The 27,060-nt window shown below is 33.7% G+C and overlaps 1 protein-coding gene and 1 pseudogene across 20 annotated transcripts in view; both read right to left on the minus strand.

Annotated features, from left to right (window-relative positions):
* ADGRL2 (adhesion G protein-coupled receptor L2) overlaps positions 1-27,060 on the minus strand; it is a 147,661-nt gene that overhangs the window by 65,514 nt on the left and 55,087 nt on the right. For all 20 annotated transcript variants that reach the window (XM_089920542.1, XM_089920484.1, XM_022580996.3 and 17 more), the window contains exon 2: positions 16,583-16,796. In XM_089920542.1, coding sequence (XP_089776668.1) covers positions 16,583-16,796 — 214 coding nt within the window. The remainder of the gene's footprint in view (positions 1-16,582; positions 16,797-27,060) is intronic.
* LOC149750720 (large ribosomal subunit protein eL22 pseudogene) lies at positions 18,126-26,775 on the minus strand (annotated as a pseudogene).

Here is a 27,060-nt window from a genome sequence, read left to right on the forward strand (position 1 = left end):
GTAACTTGTAAATATTTTGGTAGTAAAATATGTGACATAGTTTATAAACAAGTATATAGGAATGCTTTGTGTAAAAGGGGATGTGAAAGGACAAGTGAGCAATATCTTAATAGTATTCATACTATGAACAGTATGAACTTAATAGTATAAATTAATGTTGGAGGAGAGGGAAATACATAGTTAATGGTCGACGAAGTGAAAACTCTCATTTGGAAAACAAAATGCTATGCAATTATTCTGCAAGTCATGAATCTTTTTTTTATTAATTATCTGATATTAACTTTGTGCCTCATAAAAATCACTATCTATCTGTGTTTTCCTTATGTTGTTCTTTCTAACTTAAAAAGATGTATCTGAACTGAATTCCCACGGAAATTACTGTCAATACACTTCTTGAATGATTTCTTCTTAATTAAGAAAGAAGAAATTAATCATATTCTGCTTTGTGGCTCTCTTCTATATTTTGCATAAAATTGTTATTTAACTCACCAAGTATTTTCCTTGTTAAAATTAAGCTGTAAACTCCTTGCGTTTTTGTTTATATTCTTTTCCAAACACCCCAAAGAGTGCTAGGCACTTCATCGTAACAGGTCTCATACCATGAATGCCTTTAGTTGTTTCTAGGACCCTAGTTTTACCTCTCCAGTTAGATGTTGTTAGGCTTCTTTTAAATTCCTTGGAATGCCTAGTCCTATTTAGGGCAAGAAGTGCTCATTCAATAAGTTCTTCCTAAATTGGAATTCTCATTCTTCTATATTTTATTGAGGGTTTTTTAATTGAAGGAACAACTCAAAATGTCCTGTTGATACATACCACTGTTGTTTCCCTTAATAAAAACTGCAGAAATTTTGTACAGATGTTTGCCTAACTGTTCTGTAAGACAAGAGATGAGAAACAATAAAGGCAAAAGACTGGAACCACACACTCTTGGGATACTCTTAGCAGTAGAACAGGTGTGGAAGGCTAAAAATAATCCTTAATACCCATTATCTGAATATAAATAACCAAGAGGTGGATATTCTGTGGTTCATACACTCTGGAGTCTCACCTGACGATAAATATATGGAAAATTTCACTGGCTTACTTCTGATAAATCAGAACTAATCTTTAATCGTGACAAAATATTCATAATCTAATCCTTTTATCAAACTGACTATCACTGCAGGAGTCTCATGTGTTTGCACAATTAAAAACCCCATGTTAGCTGTATATAATAAGGTATTACATTTGATGTAAATCCTTTTCTATTGAAACAAGTGCCAAGCTGACAGCAGGAGGAAGCTGATAAGAAAACAACAAGGCATTGCTGATGGCATTCTCGATAACTGAATACCTACTCGCAAGCATCCAGTCTACAGCGAACTACCAAAAGTGCTCCTTTTTTAAAAAGCACAGATCAAGGGAAGTGTCCTCTGCTACATCTCAGTCACAAAGGCAAGAAATTATCTAAAATCAGATAGATAAATGATACATAAATGACAGAAAGGAAGAAAGGATGGAAGGAAGGAAGGAAATGATAATTTTATATCCACCTGTGGGCCTGGCACTAGAAACAGTGATACAAGACATTATCTGCTGCTATATCCTAGTTATAGGAATACCTACAACTTTGAAAGCATTGCGATACACTAATTATGCCACATCCAAACAATATCTAAGCAGAAGAAAATAAACAAATGGAAGTGAACTTATGTGTTACTGTTCTCTGCTATGAAAAGGGTGAACTCCTTGTTTTCAGAGTCAGTATGAAGGGCTTAAAACCCTAGTCTTATCTTCTATATTGACATTACAGAGTTAAAAACAATTTTTAAAATATAGTATCTTATAGAACTGTTCCATAATTTTGAGAAATATAAAGAACACAATCTTTGAAAATCCTTTCCTCCGAGGTCTAAGTGCAAGAAAAGAATTCAGAATACCCAAAAGGAAGAAGAAAGTTAATGAGATGGGACATGGTAAGGAAAGTTTAAAGGAGTGAGGACAGAAGTTGAATAAATCCTTTAACAGTTACTTAGTACTCCCTCAACAAATAGTATAATTGTCCCACCTCATGCCATTGCTTATCGCTTTCCCTTATCTATCAGTTTTTAGAAATTTACTGTGCTGTCTGAGAGATTTGGTATCATAGTTATTTCTATATATATTTCATCTTCTTCACCAGATTATAATATCTTGGAGAGGTGTCTGTTTTAAGAATCTTTGAACCACGTGTATAACACTGTGCTTTATTCTAAAATGTATTAACTTCATAAACACCAGTCCATACACTTAAAAATATATATTCTTACCAGTTGTTCACAAATATCTTTAGAGTGTTTGACACATTAGCTTGCCCACCATACAACTCAGTAATTATTTGGAGGCATAAATCAATGAATGAAAGATAAAGATATAATTTTCAGAAGTCAAGCACAGTTCCATAACCGGGGTATAAACCAAAGTAAAACTTCTCTGATTTACGTGGTTTGTAAAAGTTTCTAACAGTTGAAGGTAGAAGGCTTCCATTCCATGTAATACTCCCAGCTTGAATTAGCTTCAAATCAGTAACTTGTCTGAAAGCTCAGTTCATCGTGAGCTATAAAATGTTACACTCAAGGGCTTTAAATACCACTAACACCATGTACAGGCTTGGGAGTACAGCGCTGTGTGCTGTGAAGCAGCAACACTGCTCTTCTGAAAACTAACATGTACTCTTAAGCCACAGATATAAACAGGATAAGCATATTAAAGAATGAATGACCAGGAAAACTATCACTGCAGATTAAAGACACAATGTATACCTAATTATACTACACACATTAAAATCTATTATGCTATTTTAAGATTTTTAATGCCTTACAAAAATTACAGCTAAAAAAATGAGATTATCCTAATTTAATAAACCATATGTGAAGTTGCACATTTTATAGCTAATTTTAGCACTATTTTTATTTACAAAAAGTAGTCTAATACTTAAAGTGGTACACTCACACATAACATTACATATTTTATGTTAGAAATGACAGTCATTTCTTAAGTATATTTGATGTCATTATTATGAAAAAGAAACACTGTTAAGATCTTGCTACCGCTGTTATCTTTGACCCTTCAACTTTTCCATTTCAGCAACCTCATTAATGTCAAAATGCCATTAGAATGTCTGCCCACTTTTAAATCTCTACAGCCTGGGCAAGGCAAAATCTTTTGGGTTCGATCAAGAATGCTTTCTTTTTGTATTCAACTAAAAAGCAGAAGAACATCACAAAGGTCCGCCTATTACCTTGATTAAAGAAAAAGGACCACATGACAAAGATAAACATTACAACGTAAAATGCCATGTTTTAGACCTGAATTGGGCATTTTTAAAATTTGCTTTAAAACCATTTTAGTTTTTGATTGACAGATTCCTATAATGTATGTAACCAATACCACTGACAGGACTTGTTTTTATATCAGTACCTTCCTTAGGTTGGGTAACACTGGAAGCAGAATTTGAGCCAGGAGCTCTGAGAGGCTTATAACGCTCTTAGAACTATCAGTGTTGCCATGAGTAAAGCAGGATTGGGTAGAGTGAGAAAGGCCCAGGAAACTCCTCAGGGAGGGAGCTCTGAGGCTGGCAGAACCCTTCAGAGATGTCTCAAAATGAAGCAAAAGATGAGAAGGCCAAGCCTTTGTACTCTGGCGTTCAATGAGGGATGCCTCTGGGCAGAAGGATTTAAGATCCCTTCAGCCCATGGCAGTTCCTGGGCAGGGACTCACTGTGAGCCCATCCACTGGCAACTCCCTTGGCAGGGGGGGAAAACGGGCCTGATCTGAAGGGAGAATCTGGAGGGCATGCCACAACGTCCACTGCAACACTGTAATGGTGTAAAGAGTTTAATGGACTGTTTTCAAAAACAGGTCTTTTAATACCACTTCTCATTTTCACGGTTTTTATTGTATTTTATCTTCTTGTACATACTGACATGTCAATACTGTTTACTAAGGGATATTCAGTGGGTTTCCTATACAGCAATGAACCTTAACAGGCAGCTTTTAATTGGCCCACATAGGAAACCACATTACTATTAATTTCACAGCTACAGCATAAAATAAAACCATTGCTTCTCAAATTCTAGAGCAATTAGACCTCTCGGCTATTTGGCTAACTCTGCTTCATGAGACCCAATGCAGTTAATTATATTTTTTGATGTTAATAGTCTCTGTCAGTCTCAAGCATAACTCCTCTTTGATGAATATTTAAATTATGTTTGAATAAAAAATAATCTTGGTTACATTTCATATTCAGTGATCATCACAGCTTAATAAAGGTCTACTTGTCAAGGGTTGAAATAAATGGCAATGCACATATAAAGGTTCTAAATCAATGTATCAGATAATATACCTGTAATGACCATTATCTATCTCAATCCAACATACCTGTTTATATACATTTTTAAAAGGTATAGTCTCATTCACATAATAACTCACAGTTAGATTTCAAAAGTTACTTATAAACAGTCTTTTAAATTATATATACAGAATTCCATGAATGAACGATGAGAATATCTTAGGACTGCGTCATAAGATAATTTAATGTATGGAATAAAATTACCAAATTTTAAAATGTCCTAGAAAATTCAGCATTCATTCTCTTTCCTCCTATTGCTGTATTGTTTTAGAAAGTTCTAAGAGTAGTAATAAAAAAAGGTTTTGACTTACTAAGACTTTTTGATTATAAATGTTATAGAAATTTACTGAAATCATTACTTACTAATCATTAATGATTACTATGAAATCATCACACAGTAATTTAAAAATAATATTTTTCTCCACATAAAGGTTTTAATAGGAGTGGGAGGTGAGGGTGAAGGAAACTTCCCAAACTGGAGAATTGGGAGAGTGGGAAGAAAGTATAAAAGTAAAGCTCATTAGTATAATTTCTTGAAAGTTTGTTTAAAAATCATGTAGTTTAAAAACTCCCTTAGTTTAGTCTATATTATAATAGTAAGGTTTTAAACCAAGCATTTATTTAACATAAACTGTGAAAATGGGTTTTTCTATCTCAGCTCTTTTACTGAATGAATATTTTGTTATCTACTTAATTAAATTAATAAATTGATTTGTTAATTTTTTTTAATTTTTCACTCTTTCTTCTGTGAAGCCCTAAATCTTTGGAGATTAAAGATAAAGGAGACAAAATGAGATAAAATTAAAAAGATACAAAGAAATATCCTAAAATGTACATATCAACCTAAGACCGTCTAGTGGAACACTGTGCCAATTTCAAGAAACTAACACATTATAAATAAAAACAGCAGGGGTGGATTCAAGTTTTGTAAGGTCTACAGCTTATAATACTTAGGGGTACCAATTTAAGGAAAAAATAGAAAAGAATTACAAGTAGAAAATGAGGTACCAAAGTGAATACTTATTTAGAAAAAAAAAAAGGAAACCACAACAAACAACACAAATTTTCAGAAAGCCTAAAAGTATCACAAGTTACAAAACCCAGAAAACTAAAAAACATTTTAATAATTTAATTGCCTCCCATTCCTTTACAATTCTTCCCTTAATAATTTTTTCACCATATATCTTAGGATTGTCTCTTCACAATTTCATAGTGTCACTTTCTATAATTTTGCTTTTCCTCCTAAACAGCTGATCAAAATTTATTTTTCATTATTGATGGTTTGGATACTTTAGGCATGTACCTACAATGTCACAGGTGCTCATGTGCATTGAAGTGCTACAGCCCGTGCTCCACAAACACAGGTATTCTGATACATTCTATTTGATATGATACTCATTAAAAGCGGAGAAAAGTATGGGGCATTTACAATTGTAAGTACTACCTTTGGATATGTTCTCTGTGTACTACTGTATATAATCCACCAAGAATATACAGGAGAGAACTTCTGTTTTGATTAGTTATCTATAAGAACCCTTTAATGACTGAAAGAATTTTCCAGCCTAGCTTCTGGTTCCACATATTCCAAACATTATTTCTCCACCACTGACCACATATCTCAGGTGCCATGGGACACTTTTAAACTGTAATATGACATCCGGCCTTACATATTTACGTCACAATCAGTAAGGCAGTATAATGAGTAACAGGAGTACTTCTAGAGGCCAGTTCTTCACCAGAATAGCTAACAATAACTAAACTGTACATGAGTGTCTACAAACCACATAAAAATACCCCCACTAAACTCAAACTGAATTTATCACCAACTGAACCTCCACTTAACAGAATCCCCAAATGCTCTTAGCTACCCCTAAGCAGCCATAAATGAGAGAAATTGTAACAGAGAAGTCAGAGAATGAAATCAAAACCTTAAAAGGTTGTGTTTAAATATCATACTTCAGCAAATTTTACAAAAACATGACCCTGTGAGCCCACTGCTAGGGACCCTGAGAATGCCTTGGAAGAGGCCTGTGCAAGCAAAAGGCTCTGACATTAAAGATTCATTACTAGCTTCAGGATAAACCCACCTTTAGAAACAGTACCTTTTTCACAAATTACAGTTGAAGTCATTAAAAATGACAGGCCTATAGTCTGAAAAACAGACAATTGTCTTGAGATTGACAACTTATACAGAGTGACTCTCATTTCAGACATTATCTTCAAGGCCGTGGGGCATTCTAAAACCACGTCTTTATTGGTTGCATATGACAAGCGAAGAAATATTGGGAGAACTGCAACACATATTAGCTACACGATACACTTGATTGTTTTATATGAAATAAATATTAAGATTACAGAGTTGCTCACTTCTTTATATTTCTTCAAAACTAGACTCTTCCTAGGACCATCTGAGAGATGTTAGCTCTCATCCTAATTGTGGAATAGCAAACAGCACTAAAAACTGTAACTAAATTGCTATAAGACATTTAAAGAAAATAGTAAGTAAAAAGAATAAGTCTCTAAAATCTGCAAGACATAAATATTAGTAAAATGCTATCAGAAATCTAATTACTCACAGTAATTTTTCTTAGGCAATATAAAAAGTAGATATCCATACTGGTGTTTTCTGTTATTGCTGTTGTTGTTAATATAGTATAGGTGTGCAATCTCATTATGTAATATATGGAAAAATTAATAGGGCCATAATAAATGACAGTTTAAGCTGTTTTTAAGCAATTGATATCAAATCTTTTTCTCTCTTCATTTAATAAAATTAGTCAATAGAGTATATTATGAATGATACCGACTCACAATTTCTATCACGTTTTTGATGTGGCAAAGTCAAGCAGCTAAACTGCTAGTAAGAAAATAAAACAAGGATTTATAAGTAAACCGACAATTAAAAATATTTTCTCCACCAAATAACATATAGGCAATTTTTTTTTACTTAATTAGAAATCTCAGTAAAATAAAAAGGATAATGAGAATGGAAAATTCTCAACTTTACTCAAAATTATATTTTGTTATTATTTATGACATAATAAAATAATAAACAGCATATTTTCAGACAGTAGAATTATTCCAAAGCTTCAATGAATACATAAATTTATTTCCTGGTAATAAAAATGCCTATATGAACTGCATAAGATAAATAATTCCAAATTCTTAGGTGAACTTACAATTCATAATTTGTTTTAAATTTTTATACTGGTAGAAAATATACTTCATACTACAGTTCAGTAGCATTTATCTGTGAGTTTTTCGTAAGAGGAGAAAACAGAAGAAAAAGCCATATCCAAAGGAAAGATAGTGGCAATGTCTTGATTTGAAACTCTAAAATAAAATTTTATTTCTGTTCTCTACAACTGTGATTAAACAACTATATTTATTTGTTCCAAGTATAACTCTTTTTAAAAGGATGCTTGTAAGTCATATTTATATACTGACGCTAGTAGTATTGACTTCAGAAAGCAGATACACACTAAAAAGAAATCATACTTAGGTACAAAACAAAGTACTCAAATGAGTATTTGAAAATAGTCTTATGTAAACAGATTTAGCGTGCTTTCATCTAGTTATTTAACATTTGATTGTCCAATACATTGTAGTAATATAATGCTGAATTAGACCTGGTTTCTGTCACTAAATTGATTTGTTTAAATTTACTTTGTAAATAGAAACCCATGTTTAGTGTGTAGCAGAGAATGTTCTAAGAGAGTAAAAATCTACAAGGTATATGACAATACATGTACTACTGAAATACCACTGTCATCTCATCTATAACACTCACCTCTCAAATGAGAAAGCTGGCATAAGTGATAACTGAGACTATGAAGATTATTATAACATTAAAATTCAAATGGATATTCATATTCACTTTTATTTATTCTCCTCTCTTTAGTTTCAAAAATAAAAAACACTTCTAATAATAAAAACACCAGAGTTTAAATGAGATATGTCTTTACTTTTAAAAACTATATTCCCTATCTCTCATCTGACAGTAGCTGTCCAAAAATAAAATCAAATTCAAACTTTCATGGTATTATTTAAGGCTCTTAATTTCACTGAATAATCCTTAGGAAATATAGTGTCCTTAGGGAAAATGGTTCTGGCTTCCTTGACCACCAGTACACAAAGGTAAAACCCACATATTAAGCACCAGTAAAACCAGCAGGTCACACTTGTACTCTCAGTGTTCATTATCCAGCAGAATTATTTTACTAATTTTCATCTTAAAAGGAGAAACAGAGGACCCTGTAAGGCAGAATCTCTGATGTGACTGTTTCTTTCTTCCACATTTGAAAAGGAGGGTCATAAGGGATATTAAGATGATTTGCCTTCTAAGCCATTTTATAATTTATTAGTCTTTCTTACACACTAAATGTGAATGTTTAATATGGTTCATGTTTATTACTGCCAATAGTCTTTCCTTTCTATAATGCGTGCTTTGGTTTAAACGCCTATCAGTAAGTGACATGCAAAGTATGTGCTCAATTAGATATACCAATTAGAGCTTTAATTGTTATTTATCACTGTACTAAGGTTCAAGGGTTTGTGCTAGTAACCTCCCAATCCTTGGCCAAAGAGAGGTGCTTGTAATTCCAGTTAGCTGTCTTAAAACAACTCAGCCAAGAGTGAAAGAATTAGTGCAAATCCATCACCCAACAGGAAATAACCTAAATACATCTCAGAGATGATGAGTTAGCAGCATCTGAGTTATTTATTTTTGCCCAGATGCATGTTTTCTTGATGGACAAATGGTTGATAAACCTGACACCACAGATTGATAAAAGCACTTGGGATAAACAGCATAAAGGTAAGGCTGCAGTTTCTCAGAAATGGCAGGCTTAGACCCTATGAGAATGAATAGGTACACTGAATAAATACTAGGCAAGAGAAGGGTATCCCTTGACTAGCAACTATTGATAATAACGCAAGAACAAAATATGTCAACCACTAAAATATTACAAAACATCAAATTAGATGATGGAACAGATTTAGCTAACTTTTCCCTCTAAAAAATGTGACTAATAAGGAAGGGATGTGAATATCTTAGAAAGATGAGTTTTAAGTTTATTGATACCTATAAAGAGGTCAGGGAACAAAAAAATAACTAAGTAAAACTTCTTTTGGGCTTCCCTGGTGGCACAGTGGTTGAGAGTCCGCCTGCCGATGCAGGGGACACGGGTTCGTGCCCCGGTCCGGGAAGATCCCACATGCCGCGGAGCTGCTAGGCCCGTGAGCCATGGCCGCTGAGCCTGCACATCTGGAGCCTGTGCTCCGCAACGGGAGAGGCCACAACAGTGAGAGGCCCGCGTACCACCCCCCCCAAAAAAAAAACCTCTTTTATATAGCTCTGACTAGGATACAAAGTTTCTTTATGAAGACTCAATCATCAATATAAAAGTCGAAAGGGTTGTATGTCAAGGAGAGTATGCCCACACAGAAATCTGTTATCATGAAGTTTGTCAGAGAACACTGGCAGAACTGTGACTACATTTTAATGGATTTTCTTGGTTAAATTCTGAGAATCTTCGAACATGCATCAGTTGTCATATGAAGGTTTTGTGTGGATGTGTGCATGTTATTTAAGTATCTCCTTTCTTTAAATATTTTACACACACTTAATATCTATCAGTATACTTGAAAATAACAGAAGTATATATACAAAACTAGATAACAGAATTTTTTAAGAATAATTATTAAATATTATTTAAGAATCAATTTTCATGCAACTAGGATATTAATTAATGAGGTTTCAGGTATAGAGGATTTGAGGTTTCAGCCTCTGTGGCAAATAAATTACCTTCTTAAAGGTTCACAAAGTAAAAAGAAGGATATTGTGTACTGCCATTCCTCCTCAAAGATATTTTAAAAATAAGTGAGGAGAATATACATGCTACAATGTGGATGAAGTGTTTTGACTGCAATGACAGTTGATTCTCCAAGCGAAACGAGAGAGAGCTATACTATGATGAGTCCCAAATTCCTCGGCAGTTCCAAAAATCTGTTATTCAATAACTCTCTTAAAATAGAAGCAATGGCCTATGGTTTTTCCCGCCCATAAAGAGTCCTTATGAGAGTTATGTGCCTTGCTTCGTAGCAAGAAGGGAGGTGAAGAAGCCAATGCACTCATTTTTCCAGTCTCACTCTATAACCTACTGTAATGTAAAGAACCACGGAACAGAAAAAAAGTAACGCACATATGTATAAAATAACACATTTCTTCAAATCCTCAGGCACACAAGAAATTATCACCACTTGAATTGCTGTTGGGTTAACATTGTTAAATAAAATGTAATTATTATACTTGAAGATAATAAGTTGGGACACTGATAGGTTTAGAAAAGGAAAATTCAAGGATAGAGAAGTTATTGAATGGGGTATAGGATGGGAATAGATTAATCTGGTCCCTACTCTGTGCTTATGTCCATCATCCCAATCTTTGTGGACAAGATCTAGGCTCTGAAATAAGTTTTGGCTCTTACTTAGCTTAATTTAATTAAATTGTTCCCATGTTCTAGAAGCTAGATTTTTTCCCCTTAAGTTAAAAAAAATCTCTGAATTGTACTCCTACTTCATAAATCTAGATTATGTATTTGTTCCTTGCCTGGATGACTGCGACTAGAGTGGTATCTAATTCATATGGCCTATGCAAGGCTGAATGTTATTTTCGTAACTTCTATCCTGAAACTCTCCTATCCTGAAAAATCCTAATGCGTTCTTTTATTTGAGCTAAATAGAATAAAAATCTTCAGCAGCAGTGAGAAAAAAGTGAATCTCTTTTATACTTTACTGTTGGCTTATGAGACACTACCCTCCTGTTCTTGTTCTGATTTCCTTGATGGTAACTTTACCTCTTCCCCTTAAATGCAGGTGCTCTCTAGAGCTTTTCGCACGCTCAAACCACATAACTTCTGTAGGTAATATTATCTGTTCACCTGTAACTACCAAGTATATGTTTATGTTTGCTTCATCTGTATGTTCTTCTTTCAACACTCTTGTGAGTGCCACATCTGTAAAAACAACTGTTTGCTGAACTATTTATTTATATTCCACCATGTTTCCCAAATAACTTAAAGGAACTTAAATCGGTAGTTTAACAACCAAAAATATACTGTATTTTATTTAATAAGTAACCTACTGTAGTTGTGCTATGAGGTTCTAGCCAGTTGGTATCCATAAGTGGGCTAAAAAAATTGGCTAAAATCTTTGAAGGAATCAGGCTAGTTCCCTAAGTCTAGGACACTATTTTACTTTCCTTGGGCAATTTCAACACACAAAAAAAGGGCCTATCTTTGAATCAATTACACAAAATATACCTTTCCTACTGCAGGGAAAAAACTGAGGCATGTATTCTTATCATCTTCTTGAGAGCAGCACATATTACTTTTAGAACCTCTTTGCACTGACAGAGGTACACTGATGTACATCTGATAGTATGAGTTAAGACTGAAAAACTGGACCTACCTATGCCCATTAACCTTACATTTAATATTTTTTTAAAACCCAGTAAACATTTACATACTTTCTTACTTTCAGATCTCTTGGCTGGAGTGCTAATAAAAAAAGAAAAACCTAAGGACAATTACAAAGCGTAACCTAAGGCACCAAACCACCTTGATGAGAACTGGCAAGTTCTTAGAGTGAATAAATGAACAAAGGGACAGTTATAAGCAATACCAGAAGAGGATCTCAGGTACAATTTAGCACATCACTTTAACTAGATTGTACCCAATGCTACAAAGAAACAGTATTGTTAGCAAAATTCTAATTTACTTATTCATCAAATACTTCAGAGTAGTAATAAGAGGTGTTTTTTTCTTTGCTTTAATAAATTCAAAGTGCTGAAACTGTTTCATATTTAAGTTACCCCACTACGATTATCTTCAAAGAGTGCTAAAAAAATTATCTCTAATGGTGATCATTTTATAGAGTATTAAAACACGTATCATTTTAGGAAGGAGTTTCATTTCTCACTTTTTAGGATGAGCCATTCAGTGTACTTAAAAGACAAGTAGAATCAGTTAGTAATAGTCTTGGTTTCATACCTTTAAGTGAGCAGGAAATAGAAAATAGAGAATAAATAACAATTATTGATACTTTTACTATCACCACAGTCAAGAATTACAATTGTGTTTATTTACTTGACTCTCAACTGATGAAGTGATGACAGTGGGGGTGGGGGGGTAGAAAAGCCTTGAATTATAATATAAACATATTTTATGGTATTGAAATTTCTGTGCCTATATCCATTATTATATTTAGAAAACAGGGAGTTTCAAACTTAATAGAAAAATATCTAGTGCTTTTATTTAATTTTTCCAAAGAGAAATCTCCTAAATTAAAGAAAAGAAGTCTGATTTTCTACATTATTAACACATTTTTCTGATGATTATAAATGGAAAAATTTGTCAAATTATTAGGAGTTTGGTGAAAATAACTCTTACTTTATTTGTAAATATTGAAAGAGTATCTTTAAATTTAAAAAATAGGGACAAGTATTCTACACATTCAATAGTTATTCTGTAATAATTCAGCTGCAAAAATATTGTCTACCTAATTTCCTTACAGCTATTTCAAACTATGTAATAGTCAAATATGGTGGACTTCCTTTAGGGTTTATAATCTGACATACACAGAATGGAGTACTTATAAATTACCACTATGAAACTCATTTTCAAGTCATCTTAACATCGTCTTCCTTGTCAATAAAGTGTTCATGTTTAAATTGTCATTGTGTTGATTAAATAATAATAAGCCACTAGTATAATACAACAATATAAAAATGGAGTTTCTACAGGCAGTTTTGGAACTAACCCCTTATTTTCCCTAACACACCGTAAATTGTTCAGAGATTTTGATAGCAAGGAAATTACAGTATGCTTTCACAGAATTTAAATACCCCAAACTCTATTTCCTTTAAAATGTATTATCAAAAATGTAGCCCTGCTTTTATAACATAATGAAACAATGAAAATAACTTGCTATCTTATCTTGTACATTTCCTATACTATGCAATTACATTTATATTAACAAGTATGATAAGGCTTATGTGTTGTGCTAGATATTTAACCATGTATTTAAATGTATAACCTTACAAACAAAAGTAAGTTACCTACAAAGCACAATTCCTCAGGGCCAGCTCTTTTCAAATTCTCTTTGCACTAACTCCCACTGCTTTTTTGCCTGTCAGTCTAATAAAAACAGGTAATTGTACATAATCATTTTTCACTTCCTATTTCTCTCTGGCTTAGTTCTAGATGCTCATGTGATATCACTACCACTGAACAGTCGGATCAACATATTAAGAATGAATAAATGGTCAATTATCAGGGGTTACCTTTATTGTCTGCCTGCTATAGGCAGTTCTCAATTTTTTAAATACTATGGGCAAATTGTTCTATTACAATTTTATTGGAGCACAGAATCCATTCTTCTAAAGAAGGTATATTATCCTACGTAGTTTGTTTCACAAGCCAGATTTCAAATCCTACATAGTCCATAAAGGACTTTTGTTTTTTTTAAAAAAAACAAAATACAAAACAAAACAAAAAAACTTTATCCAGTGCCATTTGTGCAAATAAGATTTTACCTTAATTTTTTAATAACTACCCTTTAAAAACTAAAAATAAAAGCATTTTGATGGAAATCTTTCAAAAGTATTATATATGTCCTCTTGTTTATTAAAAATATCTTGATCAGTATCAACATTAACAAAAAACTTACAATAATCTGCTATCAATAAAAATATGCTAATACCTATTCTGTTTGAAATTAGAGATTTTACAGCAATTTGTACCCACAGTCTTATAGACTGGATTTTTTTTTAAGTTTTTCCATTATTTCCTTAATCGCTCTTATCACCTTTGGATGATTTCACTGTGCCTACACTGATCAGACCTCAGTCTAGAAAATTTCCTGCTCTACTTTAAGGTAGACTAGCATACAAGCTACAAAACTGGACAGAGGACTGTTTTCAGTGGGGGAAAAGAGGCAAGAGGAGAGGGTGTAAGCTTTGAATAGAAGGATAAAGGGTTTTCCCAGTAAACAAAATACAAAATCAACATTGTATAACTCTGTGAAACTTGTGTTCCTTCAGAGAGTCTCTATGTTCCAAATAACTGGGATTGCTGGATATTACTTTCAATCATAACAAACACAATTTTAATACCTTACATATAAGAAAACTCTAATTAAGATGCCAAGAGTACCAAAATTTACGAAAAAAAAAAAAAAAAAGATGCCAAGAATTAGGTGCTCTGTGTTAAGGCAGAGGAAAGTCCATACCCATTGTCAGCAGTTTTTTGTATTCTATTTACTTGTAGAAACACAACTGTCCAGTTAAGAGATATCATTCATATATTTTATAGTTTATAACACACTTTCCAACACATCATTTTTAAAACACAAAATTAACCAAAATTGGTATATTACCCAAATAACTTTCTATCTTCCTTCCTTCCTTCACCCCCCTTCCTCCCTTCCTTCCTATTATCTATATATGAGGAAAAAAAGAGAGAATGAGCGCTATATGTTTTAACTTTCTTAATCTGTTGTTTTTATTTTGTTTGTTTTTCTAAAACTGAAGATCAATAGAAGACAAGCCACAGATTGAGGAAATATTTGCAAAAGACATATCTGATAAAGGATTGTTATCCAAAATATATTTTAAAAAACTCTTAAAGGGAATTCCCTGGCAGTCCAGTGGTTGGGATTACGTGCTTCCACTGCAGGGGGCACAGGTTCAATCCCCGGTCAGGGAACTGGGATCCTGCAAGCCACGCAGCATGGCCAAAAAAATAAAAATAAAAAACTCTTAAAGCTAAACAATAAGAAAACAACCCAATTACAAAAAGGGGCAAAAGACCAGAACAGACACCTCACCAATAAAGATACACAAATGGCAAGTAAGTATATTAAGAGGTGTTCAACATGATATGTCATTGGGGAATTGTAAATTAAAACAATGAGATATCACTATACACCTATTAGACTACCCAAAATGTAAAACACTGACAATACTAAATGCTGGTGAGGTGTGGAGCAACAGTAACTCTCATTCATTGCCAGTGGGAATGCAAAATGGTACAGTCACTTTGGAAGACAGTTTGGCAGTTTCCTACAAAACTAAACACACTCTTACCATATGATCCAACAAATCATGCTCCTTGGTATTTGCCCAAATGAACTGAAAACTTGTGTTCACACAAAAACCTGAACAGATGTTCACAGCAGCTTTATTCATAATTGCCAAAATTTGGAAGCAATCAAGAAATCCTTCAGTAGGTGGTGAATGGATAAACTGGGGTACATCCAGACTATGGAATATTATTTAACACTAAAAAGAAATGAGCTATTAAGCCATGAAAAGACATGTAGGAAACTTAAGTGCATATTACTAAGTGAAAGAAATCAATCTGAAAAGGTTACATTCTGTAGGATTACAACTGTATGACATTCCGGAAGAGGCAAAACGGTAAGAAAATAAAAAGATCAGCGGTTGCCAGGGGTTAGATGGAGGGAGGAATGAGTAGGTGGAACACAAAGGAGTTTTAGGTCAGTGAAACTATTCTGTATGATATTACAATGGTGAATAAGTGTCATTATAAATCTGTCAAAACCCACAGAATGTACAACAACAAGAGTAAACGCTAATGCAAACTGAGAACTTCGGGGGATAATGATGTGTCAATGTGAGTTCATCTACTATAACGAATGTACCACCATGGTAGGGGATGTCAGGATGTCAATGGTTAGGGAAGTCTTGCACGTGTGGAGATGGAGTATGATAATTCTGTGTACATTCTGCTCATTTTTGCTGAAAAAATTAAGTTTACTAATTTAAAAAAATTAAGGAACAATTATTGCCAAAGACCCAGACATTTAAACATTCTTGATATTATAAAATATTTCAAAATTTTGAAGGCTTAAAAAACAAGATTACATTTCAATTACTTTTATTCTATGATGTATAAAAAAAACTGTAATACATATTCCTTCTGATATGTCAATCTATATAAAAATGATATAGAGATTTAAATGTTGTTGAAATATTATAAAGTAGAAGGCAACATTAGTAGGTAAAACCCTAACTCACTTTAATGAATAGGCTGAGATATGCACTGTATCTATCCAGTCTGGAGTTATGATAATACTTTTACGCATTTGGATGTAGTAACTAAAATGGGATAATAACACGTAAACATTTACCTTTGAGTCATAATTTTGAAGGCATCTGGGAGGTAGCAGTCTGTATTCTCCATCTGAAATGGGTCAGCATCACAAATCTTGTCGTCTGTCCGACCATAGTTAGCGCTCTCAATCATGATGACATCACTGCCGGGACATCGTAGATCTATAGAATAACCTTCACAGGATAATTCTCTACGAACTAACCCAAATGGTAAAGCTGCTCTGCTGAAACCTTAAAAAAGAAAAAAAAAAAAATTAACTCATTTATGAAGTATATTATTTTAATAAGGCATTTTCAAGTAATATGAGTCATGTCTATATCCAAGAGATGTCATACGAAGTACGTTTTTCAAGCCATCATTCATATATTTATTCAATAATTCTCTGGATCTTTACTATGAATCACTAATGTATTATTAAATTTTTAATATATATCTTTAGCTGGATTATTCATCTTTATAAGACAATTTTAAATTACTTTAATAAAATATTTTCTGTATAACCTAGTCACAATCAGAAACTAAATGGCCCTTTTTGAGTAAACCCAAAGAAAAATGACGCATTTGATCAATGGATTTATAAAGAGTGACAAGATATACAAATACAGAATGCAACAATTAAAAAAAGAACGGTTTTCATTTATGAATGAAATCAAAGCTCTGCTACACAGGACACTGGCCTTACCCATTTAATGTAGACATATTAATTGCTGTTAATGGAATTATCTTAAAAATACATTTGTCTTAGCGTCTCCCAAAATAACTAAGACACTATGACAGTATCATACTTATGGCACAATAACTTATTTCAATTTGTAGACTCTTTACTGAAAACTGACATAAATGAAAGGATTCAGCAGATGGGCATTCAAAGGAGCCAGCACTGCTCCAATCCAGTCCAAAAAGCTGAAACCCCCAAAAGGGGCAAAATTTCTGAGATTCAGTTTTGTCATTTACAAAATGCAGATGAAACATCTATGATGTTATTATTTTTTCCTACCTGTGTGACTCTAAAATGAGATAATGTACAGAAAAGCACTTAATAGAAAGTGCCATATGAACTTAAGTATGGTGTATTAGGCGGAATGTAGATAACCAATGTTCATGAGTGCTATAAAAAAAGATTCCAAATAGAATAAGAAATTAGAATTTTAGGTTTTAATCATGGTTCTCAACCAGGGGTCCTCTAAAGTAGTAACAGAGCATAGAACAAAGGTAAAAGCAGAGAAAGCCGAGAACAGCCAACAACAACTATGTGTGGGAGAAGCACATCTCTGTGTGCTGGTGTGCTACCTATGGGTTACCTACCATATCAAAAACTTCTACACTGACCCAATTTTTTATTTCAGTTCTCTAACTTGTTGCCATCTATAGCGTTTCTTTTATAAAAGACTAGCATTAATTTCTGTATTTTTTCTTATCTCTATCCTTTTAATTACTCTGCATCACATGAGTTATCCCTTATATCCCTTTTTACTGGAAAAAAAAAAAATGACATTCAGAAGTAAACTGTTCCAAGACATAAGCTTCTAAGTTGAAGAGCTAGGTTCTGTTCAGGTCAATCCAATGCTAAAACCTGTTCTCTTTAACTATTGCACAATGTCTCTCACTAATACAATAAAATAAACAGTCTCCTGGATAAACATGCATCTTCTTTCTAAAATGCAAACAATCCTGCGAAAGGATTAGTTAGTGGGTTGTACCTTGGTATGATTTAGAAAATCAGCAATTCTCAAACTTGGCTGAGTTCTCAGTTCTACTGAGAAAACTAAAAATGTAATTGGGATGGAGAGAGAAGAAAAAGACACAGCTTAGAGCACAGAAATCTTCAGGGGATTGAGGCAAACGCCAACCTTGGTAGGTTTTCACTAAGAAGATTTATGGTCTTACGAGATTACAAAAAGAGAAGCGCACTATCAATGAAGAAGGAATACAGAAAAAAAAAAAAAAAGAAGGAATACAGAAACGGAGCTGGGCAATATCATGAAAAACAGTAAAGGGGCCAACCTTTCAACCTTTTCCCAAGTTCATAAATAAACTTTTACATATGTTATTGCTTTCTTCCATTTGCTGATACTGTACTGCTTATACAAATAATTCAGCTTAAACTAGTATTATATTTGTTTTAAATGAAAATATGTTTTAGGGTTTCAGAAGCAGACACATTTCTGTGGCAAAAAGCTGTGTGAAAATTCAAACAAGTGACATCATATAAAATTTTGGAGCACTGCATATTTTAAAGCCAGAGGTGATTTGCAATTATAATACCTTGTAAATCATATTATTAGAGAATATTACAAATATGAGAAAATGTTATTATAAGACTGACTTGGAGCCAAAATTCACAAGTTGTAGTATTTGTCAAAAATATAGAATTGATTCTGAAGCACTGTGGTTTTTAACTTGAGCTCCTAAATTTTTGTTGTTGATAGTTTGCAGGATTATAGTTATGGTTCTAAATGAATTTTCCTCTGCTTTCGAAAGATATTTGAGAAGTTGCAGAAGTCTTGCTGTTTTGATAATTCAGAGAAAGGATTTTTAAAGCCTTAATATTAGTCATCCAAAAAGGTAAAGTATGGAAAAAGAAAAGGAAAAAAATAGAAAGATCAGCACACTTTACTAATGTAGTAGATTTCCAATACAGAATTTTCTGAAGAACAGATCATGGTACTTATACTTTCATTACATAGAACTGAATGAGTTCTTAATGGTGAATGTTGCTTTATTTAATTCTATAATATTATTGCCTTAAATCATGTGTTCTCTTTACTAAATTCTTGCTCTCTCACCTGTTTCCACTGAACTTTATACTTATGTATAAAATTTAAAAATCGCTTGTTATTACCACATGGTGCTGTGGATATTCATTTTTAATATGTATCTCCCCTGCTAGACTCTGATGATAGTTAGTTATAATTCTAATGCCTAGATTGGTACATGATACAGAATTCCAATAACTGCTATCAAACCAAATTGCCAAGTTGAACAACTAGTATCTGTTTAAAACAATATAAATTACAATGCGTTTTCCTCTGTAATATCTATTGCCTTTGGCAGTGAAAACAAAGAGTGAGCATTAAGAAACAGATAAATAATCAATAAAATTGTTATATCCTCAAAAAAAGAAAAAAATGTTTAAATTTTGTCAATTAATTATTTTCTAGGTACCACTGGAGTTCATTAGTGTTTCTCACAAAGACAGACGTTTATGAACCTTCCTTTATTTAAATCCTGTGTTTCCAACTGGATATGGATATATATATATATATCTCCATATAAAACAAATATGAAAAAAAAATAAAAAGTAAATATTGTAGTAGCTAACATTTACATAGCAATTACAATGTTTAGATACTGTCCAAACTGCTTTTTATGGATCACCCTTTTTATGATCACCAGCATCATCAACAACTATCAACACAACAAAAAACAATGGAGTAGTTAACTGTAACAATACCCATTTACAGAGCATGAAACTAAGGCATTAAATAGTAAGTAATTCAGGGTCTCAAGGATTACTGTGAGTTAGATTCTAACGCATGCAGGGTTCTCAGATTCCAGAGCCCATGCTTTTAGTAATGGCCATCAACAGAAAGGGATTCTGTGACTTCTCAAGCCATCATGTTGATAATACAAACAAGATTAACTTTATAATTTTTCATACCATCTGAAATTCACCAAAAAATGTTAGTGAATTTGACAGGAAACAATTATTTTAAAGGTTCACACAACATATAGATAATGATGAAAATTGTATTTGTGGAAATGTAGCGATGTGTGCCATAAACTTATTGAGAGCAAAATCTATACTGTGCAAGTATGGACATACAGAGAGAGTACTGAACAGTACAGATGTCTGGGTCAGCCTTGTGAACTTGGCTAAGTCATTTTATTTTTCTGGGTTTTAATTTCTTTTTCTGAAGGATTAAAGTCATTTCAAAGTCCTATCAAATTTCACCAATCTATGATTCTAAACAGGCAAGCTCCTTTTAATCAGGTATACATGCTATTCTAACATTTTCAAGTGGTCAACAATTAAGACATTTGTTGCTCTATTTCTTTAAAATATAAACATATGAGAATGTTAGCATGGATGGACTATGGCACAATAATGTAGATTGTATGGTACTGCCAAGAAAATTCTCAAAAGTACATGGATGAATTAGTCAGGATTCTTTCTGGATTAACTATTTTAACCAAAGACTTACTGGAAGGGAGAAAATAAACACGGGCCAATTATTAAATCAAAAGAAAAACCCACATAAACTTTTTTTTTTGGTTCCTAAGTTTTATTCAAGAACTCATACAAAATATTACAGATAATTGAGTTTTAATCCTCATCTTCCTCCTCTTCTTCATCTTGATTAATCTAGAAGTAACGCAATTCGTAACTCTTTGCTGTTAGTAACTACGCCTAACCAGTCACATAAATTATTCTTCTTCAAATATTTTTTTGGTGATATATTTCAAATACCTTTTGGAAAAAGGCACCTCAGAAGTTACAGTAATCTTGCTTTGCTTTTTTCAACTGTTACAATACCTCCACCAAGATTCCCAGCTTTTCCATTCACTTTGATTCTCTCCTGAAAAAACTGCTCAAGATTGGCGGCATCCATGATTCCATCTTCTACAGGATGGGTACAGTCAAGAGTAAACTTCAGGACCTGCTTCTTTTTTTTTTGCCCCCCTTCGCCACAAGCTTTATCACAGACGCCATGGTAGCAGCGGATGGCAGAAAGCATAAATTTTTCAGAAAAATGTAAATTCTTATGCTTTCTTTGGGAACTTCTCCCCTATTTTCCTGAAAACTTCAAGGGGTATGGCTTCAAACTCTTCCATCAACAATGGGACTTCAAAGAAGTTTGGAAAGTCTTAAATAAAACTATTGCAATTAATATTAATTTTTAAAATTCAACATTTTCACTAAGTAAATCTTATGAAAAGTCAGAACAAAACTTATTCCTAAAAACACTTATTTACACTTTTATTTATATCACATTAATGACTTACTATACTGAGTCACAGGAAGAAATCATCACAGGTATCAGTACCATTTCTTAATTGCACTTTCTTCCTTTGTACACGAATTCATCCTTAATTGTTTAATGGCACATTTTTCAGGACTTTTTTCTTTTTTTGCGGTACGCGGGCCTCTCACTGCTGTGGCCTCTTCCGTTGCGGAGCACAGGCTCCGGACACACAGGCTCAGTGGCCATGGCTCACGGGCCCAGCCGCTCCGCGGCATGTGGGATCTTTGCAGACCGGGGCACGAACCCGTGTCCCCTGCATTGGCAGGCGGACTCTCAACCACTTTGCCACCAGGGAAGCCCCAGGACTTTTTAAAAAATCACTGGCTAAGAGTATATGACTGACCCCCAAATATGAGTTTGCATCAGAGTCATCTGGTAAGTATTTTTTAAGACATATCTGCAAGCCCGAATCCAGCCCTACTGAATCAGAATATCTGGGTTCAGATGAAGGTAGGATATCTGTATTTGGGGAAGAAAATTTATTTATTTGCAACACACTGATACAATAACTAAGACATGCCAAGAATTTCTCCAAGGTCCTTTAAAATAGGTTTTCTCTATTACATATTTGTTAAGTCATCATCATATTTCCTCTTAATTCTCTAATATAGTTTTACTTTAATCTTTGAACATATTCATAATGGCCACTCTGAAATATTTATCTGCTAAATCTAACATCCAGGCCCACAACAGAGGCAGTTTCTATTGAATGTTTTTTCTCCTAAGTATGGGTCAACTTTCCTGTTTCTCTGCATTAGCTTGCAAATTTTTTGTTGTTGTTGAAAACCAGACATTTAAAATAATACACTGTTAGCTACTCTAGATTCCTTTCCCCTGAGAATTGTTGCTGTTGTGATATTTTCTTTTTAGCATTCTGACTGAATTTAATCTGCTGACTCTGTCTTCCCCTGTACTTTGCAGCTGCTGTGTGTCTCTGTTCATTGTTGTCGTTGTTATTTTAATTCTTATTTTTATTTTCTAGCTTGACTTCCTAGGGATCACACCTGTCTCTGCATAGCTTAGTGATCAGCAAATGATTGAGCAAAGACTTTGCACAAAAACCATGAACCCATAATAAGGTCTCCACCCTCTGCTGATTTGACCTGTATGTTAGGGAGAGTTCAAAGTTCAAGCAGTTTTCAAGTCAGCCTTGGTTATTTACTTTCTGCCACGTCCCCTCGCATCTCCTCTGCTCTGTGTGTAGCTTCTCAGTCAGTCAAGAACGCAGAGAACGTTTGGCTCTTTCATTTCCAAGGTTTCCTGGTTATGTTTCAGACTGGCACTCAGTCTCGCCACCTGGGACCACAACCTCAGGTTAGCAAGAGCTAGGAGTCTTCCCCATCTGTTTTCTACAGTGTTTACTACTTTTACTGACAACACTGCTGGGCACGGGTTCCCACACTCTACTCTAAATCAAGCCAACTCTCCCTGGCAGCTCAGTCACAGATTTTCAAGGCCAGCCTTGCTCTGACTAAACTAACCACAATGACATAGCCGAAGAGTGCACAGTGCAGGGAGAAGCAGCCCCAGGCTAGAAGGCTTTAAACTTGAACTGTGTGTACCAAAAGTTCCATCAGCTTTTTTTTTTTTTTAAAGAAATCGTTCCCAATTTCTTATTTGTCTCTGGTTAATTTCCAGAGCCCTAAAATGGTGGTTGTTGACAATTTTGTTCAGTTTTATACTTGTTTGGGGGAAGAGGATTTGCCATCCTCTCCACCCCATCATCACTACAAGTCCCTCTGAGGACTTTACAAATATATACTGACTACAAATCTCATAACCACCATATGAGATATGTATTATTATTGTCTATTTTACAAAGGAAGAAACTGAGGCACAGAAAAATTATGTTTTCCAAAATCACACATCCAATAAGAATGAAATCAAGGTTTGAAACCTAATACTTCAGCTCCCAGACTCGTGTTTTTCAATGTTACTTTAATGCCTCTCCAAATGATAATGACACTTAGCAGCAGGTTGGGGACCCCTGTTGTACAGAACATAGTTAGGGTGTACTGGGTGCCTCTAGTCCTAGAGGAACAAGGGCAAGAAAGGAAATAGTTGTCTGATGGTCAAGTAGTCAATGAAATTGCTCAGTCAACATAATCAACATAAAGAAATGCCCAAATTAAAACTCTTTAATCACACTATTACTATGACATTTATTCTAAGCTGTACTTTCAATATATTTCTATTTCAACCAAGAAAAAAAAAAAAAGCATCCCAACAAGCAAAGTGTAATCCAATCCATCTGACAATCGAAGAAAAAACTTGTGGGAGGCTCTGTGAGCAAAAAATCAATATTGCAGCTTTGTGCTGTGCAAATGTGAACACTGCCAAATAGTGGTGCTTAGAGTAAAATGAACTATTTTGCTCCATTTTCTGCACTCTGAACAAATGACTTTGAAGACACTTTTTCCCTCCCAAGCTATAAAATGTCAAGCAATAAGTCTGTGCTTTAGGCTAGTGATTGGAATAAACACCTCCTGTCAACAGGTGCAGTGACTTAGGATTGAAATCTTTCATATTCAGGGAATAACTCCTAATAAACAGATGTACTGCTATGAGATGGGAATTTGTAAGACCAGAACTGGAATTCTAACATTGGATTTCACATAATTTATGAGCATTTTTGCAAGAAAATATGCTACTCTGGCAATAAATAGTGTACTGCTATTAGCTTATGCCTGTGGTGGACTTCAAACTCTTGTAGGAACATTTTGCTTTTCTAACATTGTCTCCCTCAGTCTGCTCTTTGGACATTTCTATAAAATCATACATTCCAATAAAAGGCTTTTTAAAGCTATAATATAAAAACTTCAACTTTTCTGGTACTGTTTTCCTTAATTACTTTGAACTGAACCCTGTCATGTATGCCCTGCTCATGCCAGGTATGGTCCCAGTAAGCACCACCCCTTTTGATTATCATGGTCCTCTATGGGACTGAGGCTGTGACTTCAAGCTCTACAGAAACATTAACTCAGACCATCATCTATTACCAGTGGTGGAATATGAAATCTCTGATTTACTCCTGTTTATGTATGCTAATAAAATTTCTTCCTAAAAGGGAAATAAGAAAAATACTTAATGAGAATGGGGGCATGATTTCCACCAGGCTGAACTCTAGTTCAGAAGCTTCCAGAAAACTTATTCCCATTTCATTTTAATTTAGGTGAAAAGTCAGTGTTCAGAGTAAACCTAAAAGATAAATTATTTCACTAATAGTTCAACTTTTTCAATTTATCTCTGCATATTCATGAGGTTATTTTAACAAAATTTTTTAAATCAAGGATGTATAATAAAACTTACCTTTGACCTAATGAAACTTCAAAGCTTTTGCACAGCAAAGGAAACCATAAACAAGACCAAAAGACAACCCTCAGAATAGGAGAATATATTTGCAAATGAAGCAACTGACAAAGGATTAATCTCCAAAATTTATAAGCAGCTCATGCAGCTCAATAACAAAAAAACAAACAACCCAATCCAAAAATGGGCAGAAGACCTAAATAGACATTTCCCCAAAGAAGATATACAGACTGTCAACAAACACATGAAAGAATGCTCAACATCATTAATCATTAGAGAAATGCAAATCAAAACTACAATGAGATATCATCTCACACCAGTCAGAATGGTCATCATCAAAAAATCTACAAACAATAAATGCTGGAGAGGGTGTGGAGAAAAGGGAACCCTCTTGCACTGCTGGTGGGAATATAAATTGATACAGCCACTGGAGAACAGTATGGAGGTTCCTTAAAAAACTACAAATAGAACTACCATATGACCCAGCAGTCCCACTACTGGGCATATATCCTGAGAAAACCATAATTCAAAAAGAGTCATGTACCAAAATGTTCATTGCAGCTCTATTTACAATAGCCCGGAGATGGAAACAACCTAAGTGTCCATCATTGGATGAATGGATAAAGAAGATGTGCCACATATATACAATGGAATATTACTCAGCCATAAAAAGAAATGAAATTGAGCTATTTGTAATGAGGTGGATAGACCTAGAGTCTGTCATACAGAGTGAAGTAAGTCAGAAAGAGAAAGACAAATACCATATGCTAACACATATATATATGGAATTTAAGAAAAAAAAATGTCATGAAGAACCTAGGGGTAAGAGAGGAATAAAGACACAGACCTACTAGAGAATGGACTTGAGGATATGGGGAGGGGCAAGGGTGAGCTGTGACAAAGTGAGAGAGAGGCATGGACATATATACACTACCAAACGTAAGGTAGATAGCTAGTGGGAAGCAGCCGCATAACACAGGGAGATCAGCTCAGTGCTTTGTGACCACCTAGAGGGGTGGGATAGGGAGGGTGGGAGGGAGGGAGACGCGAGAGGGAGGAGATATGGGAACATATGTATATGTATAACTGATTCACTTTGTTATAAAGCAGAAACTAACACACCATTATAAAGCAATTATACTCCAGTAAAGATGTAAAAAAAAAAAACAAAAAAAAAACTTACCTTTGTATACTGAAAGGCAGTATGTTAAAAACTCATTCCATTTAAGCTTGCAGAATGTCACTCTATTGTTTTAGTTACTGTTAGTCCATTTTAAGAGATAGCTTTATCAATCAAACTCTAAAATATCTAATGTTTTGTGTTCATTAACGTATAATTCTTTAACCTGTCAGTATTATGTCAGAAGCCTAAACCATGGCATGTGCACAGTAAAAAAAAACTACTTTCACCTTTGAACTTGTGTTCACACCAAGAACAAAAAAAATAAAGGAATGCAATGTCATTTTCCAGCACCCTGGCCTTGAAAATGTAGCAATTTGTGTGTTAAGTAAACTCGGTTAGCATGAAACACAAATCAAATCCTTACAAAAATATAAAGTTCTTGCAAAAGCAAGTGTTCAAACAATTTAAGGTCATGTAACTACAAAATAGTCAACTCACCATATATGTGTGACATGCCTTAGCTTCTTGTGTCTTTCTGGTTTACAAAACATTTTTTTCTATTTTGGATATATTTTAAATTATGAAGCACTTCAAACAAAAAAATTTTTAGAAGAATGTTTACAGTTTCAAGTAAGATCAATTTATACACAAAATACTAAGATTTACATTGGAATACACAAAAATTCCTAATAAATAAATACATGATTAAAAAATTAATACATAATTAATACATACATATTAATTATTACATATTAATTAAATTACATAAATAAATTACATATTAATACATATTAATTAAAATACATACATAATAATTATGTATTAAAATACATAATTACATAAATAGCAAGGGAAAAAACTTTACCTCTGTGTTTTGTTAAAAGGAACAAAATTCTGGACACTTTGGACACTCAAAACGTAAAAATATACTGCAAGAATGCCATCAGCTATTAGGTTCAAATATGACTACTCCTGAAAAGTCTCTCAATATTTTAAGGAGAAAGTATGCATTATAAGTCCTTCAAAACATTTGGA

Source organism: Delphinapterus leucas, chromosome 1, assembly GCF_059928025.1.
Source record: "Delphinapterus leucas isolate spDelLeu-1000000601 "Yukka" chromosome 1, BTC_Dleu_Yukka2, whole genome shotgun sequence".
In the NCBI taxonomy this organism is placed as follows: Eukaryota; Metazoa; Chordata; class Mammalia; order Artiodactyla; family Monodontidae; genus Delphinapterus; species Delphinapterus leucas.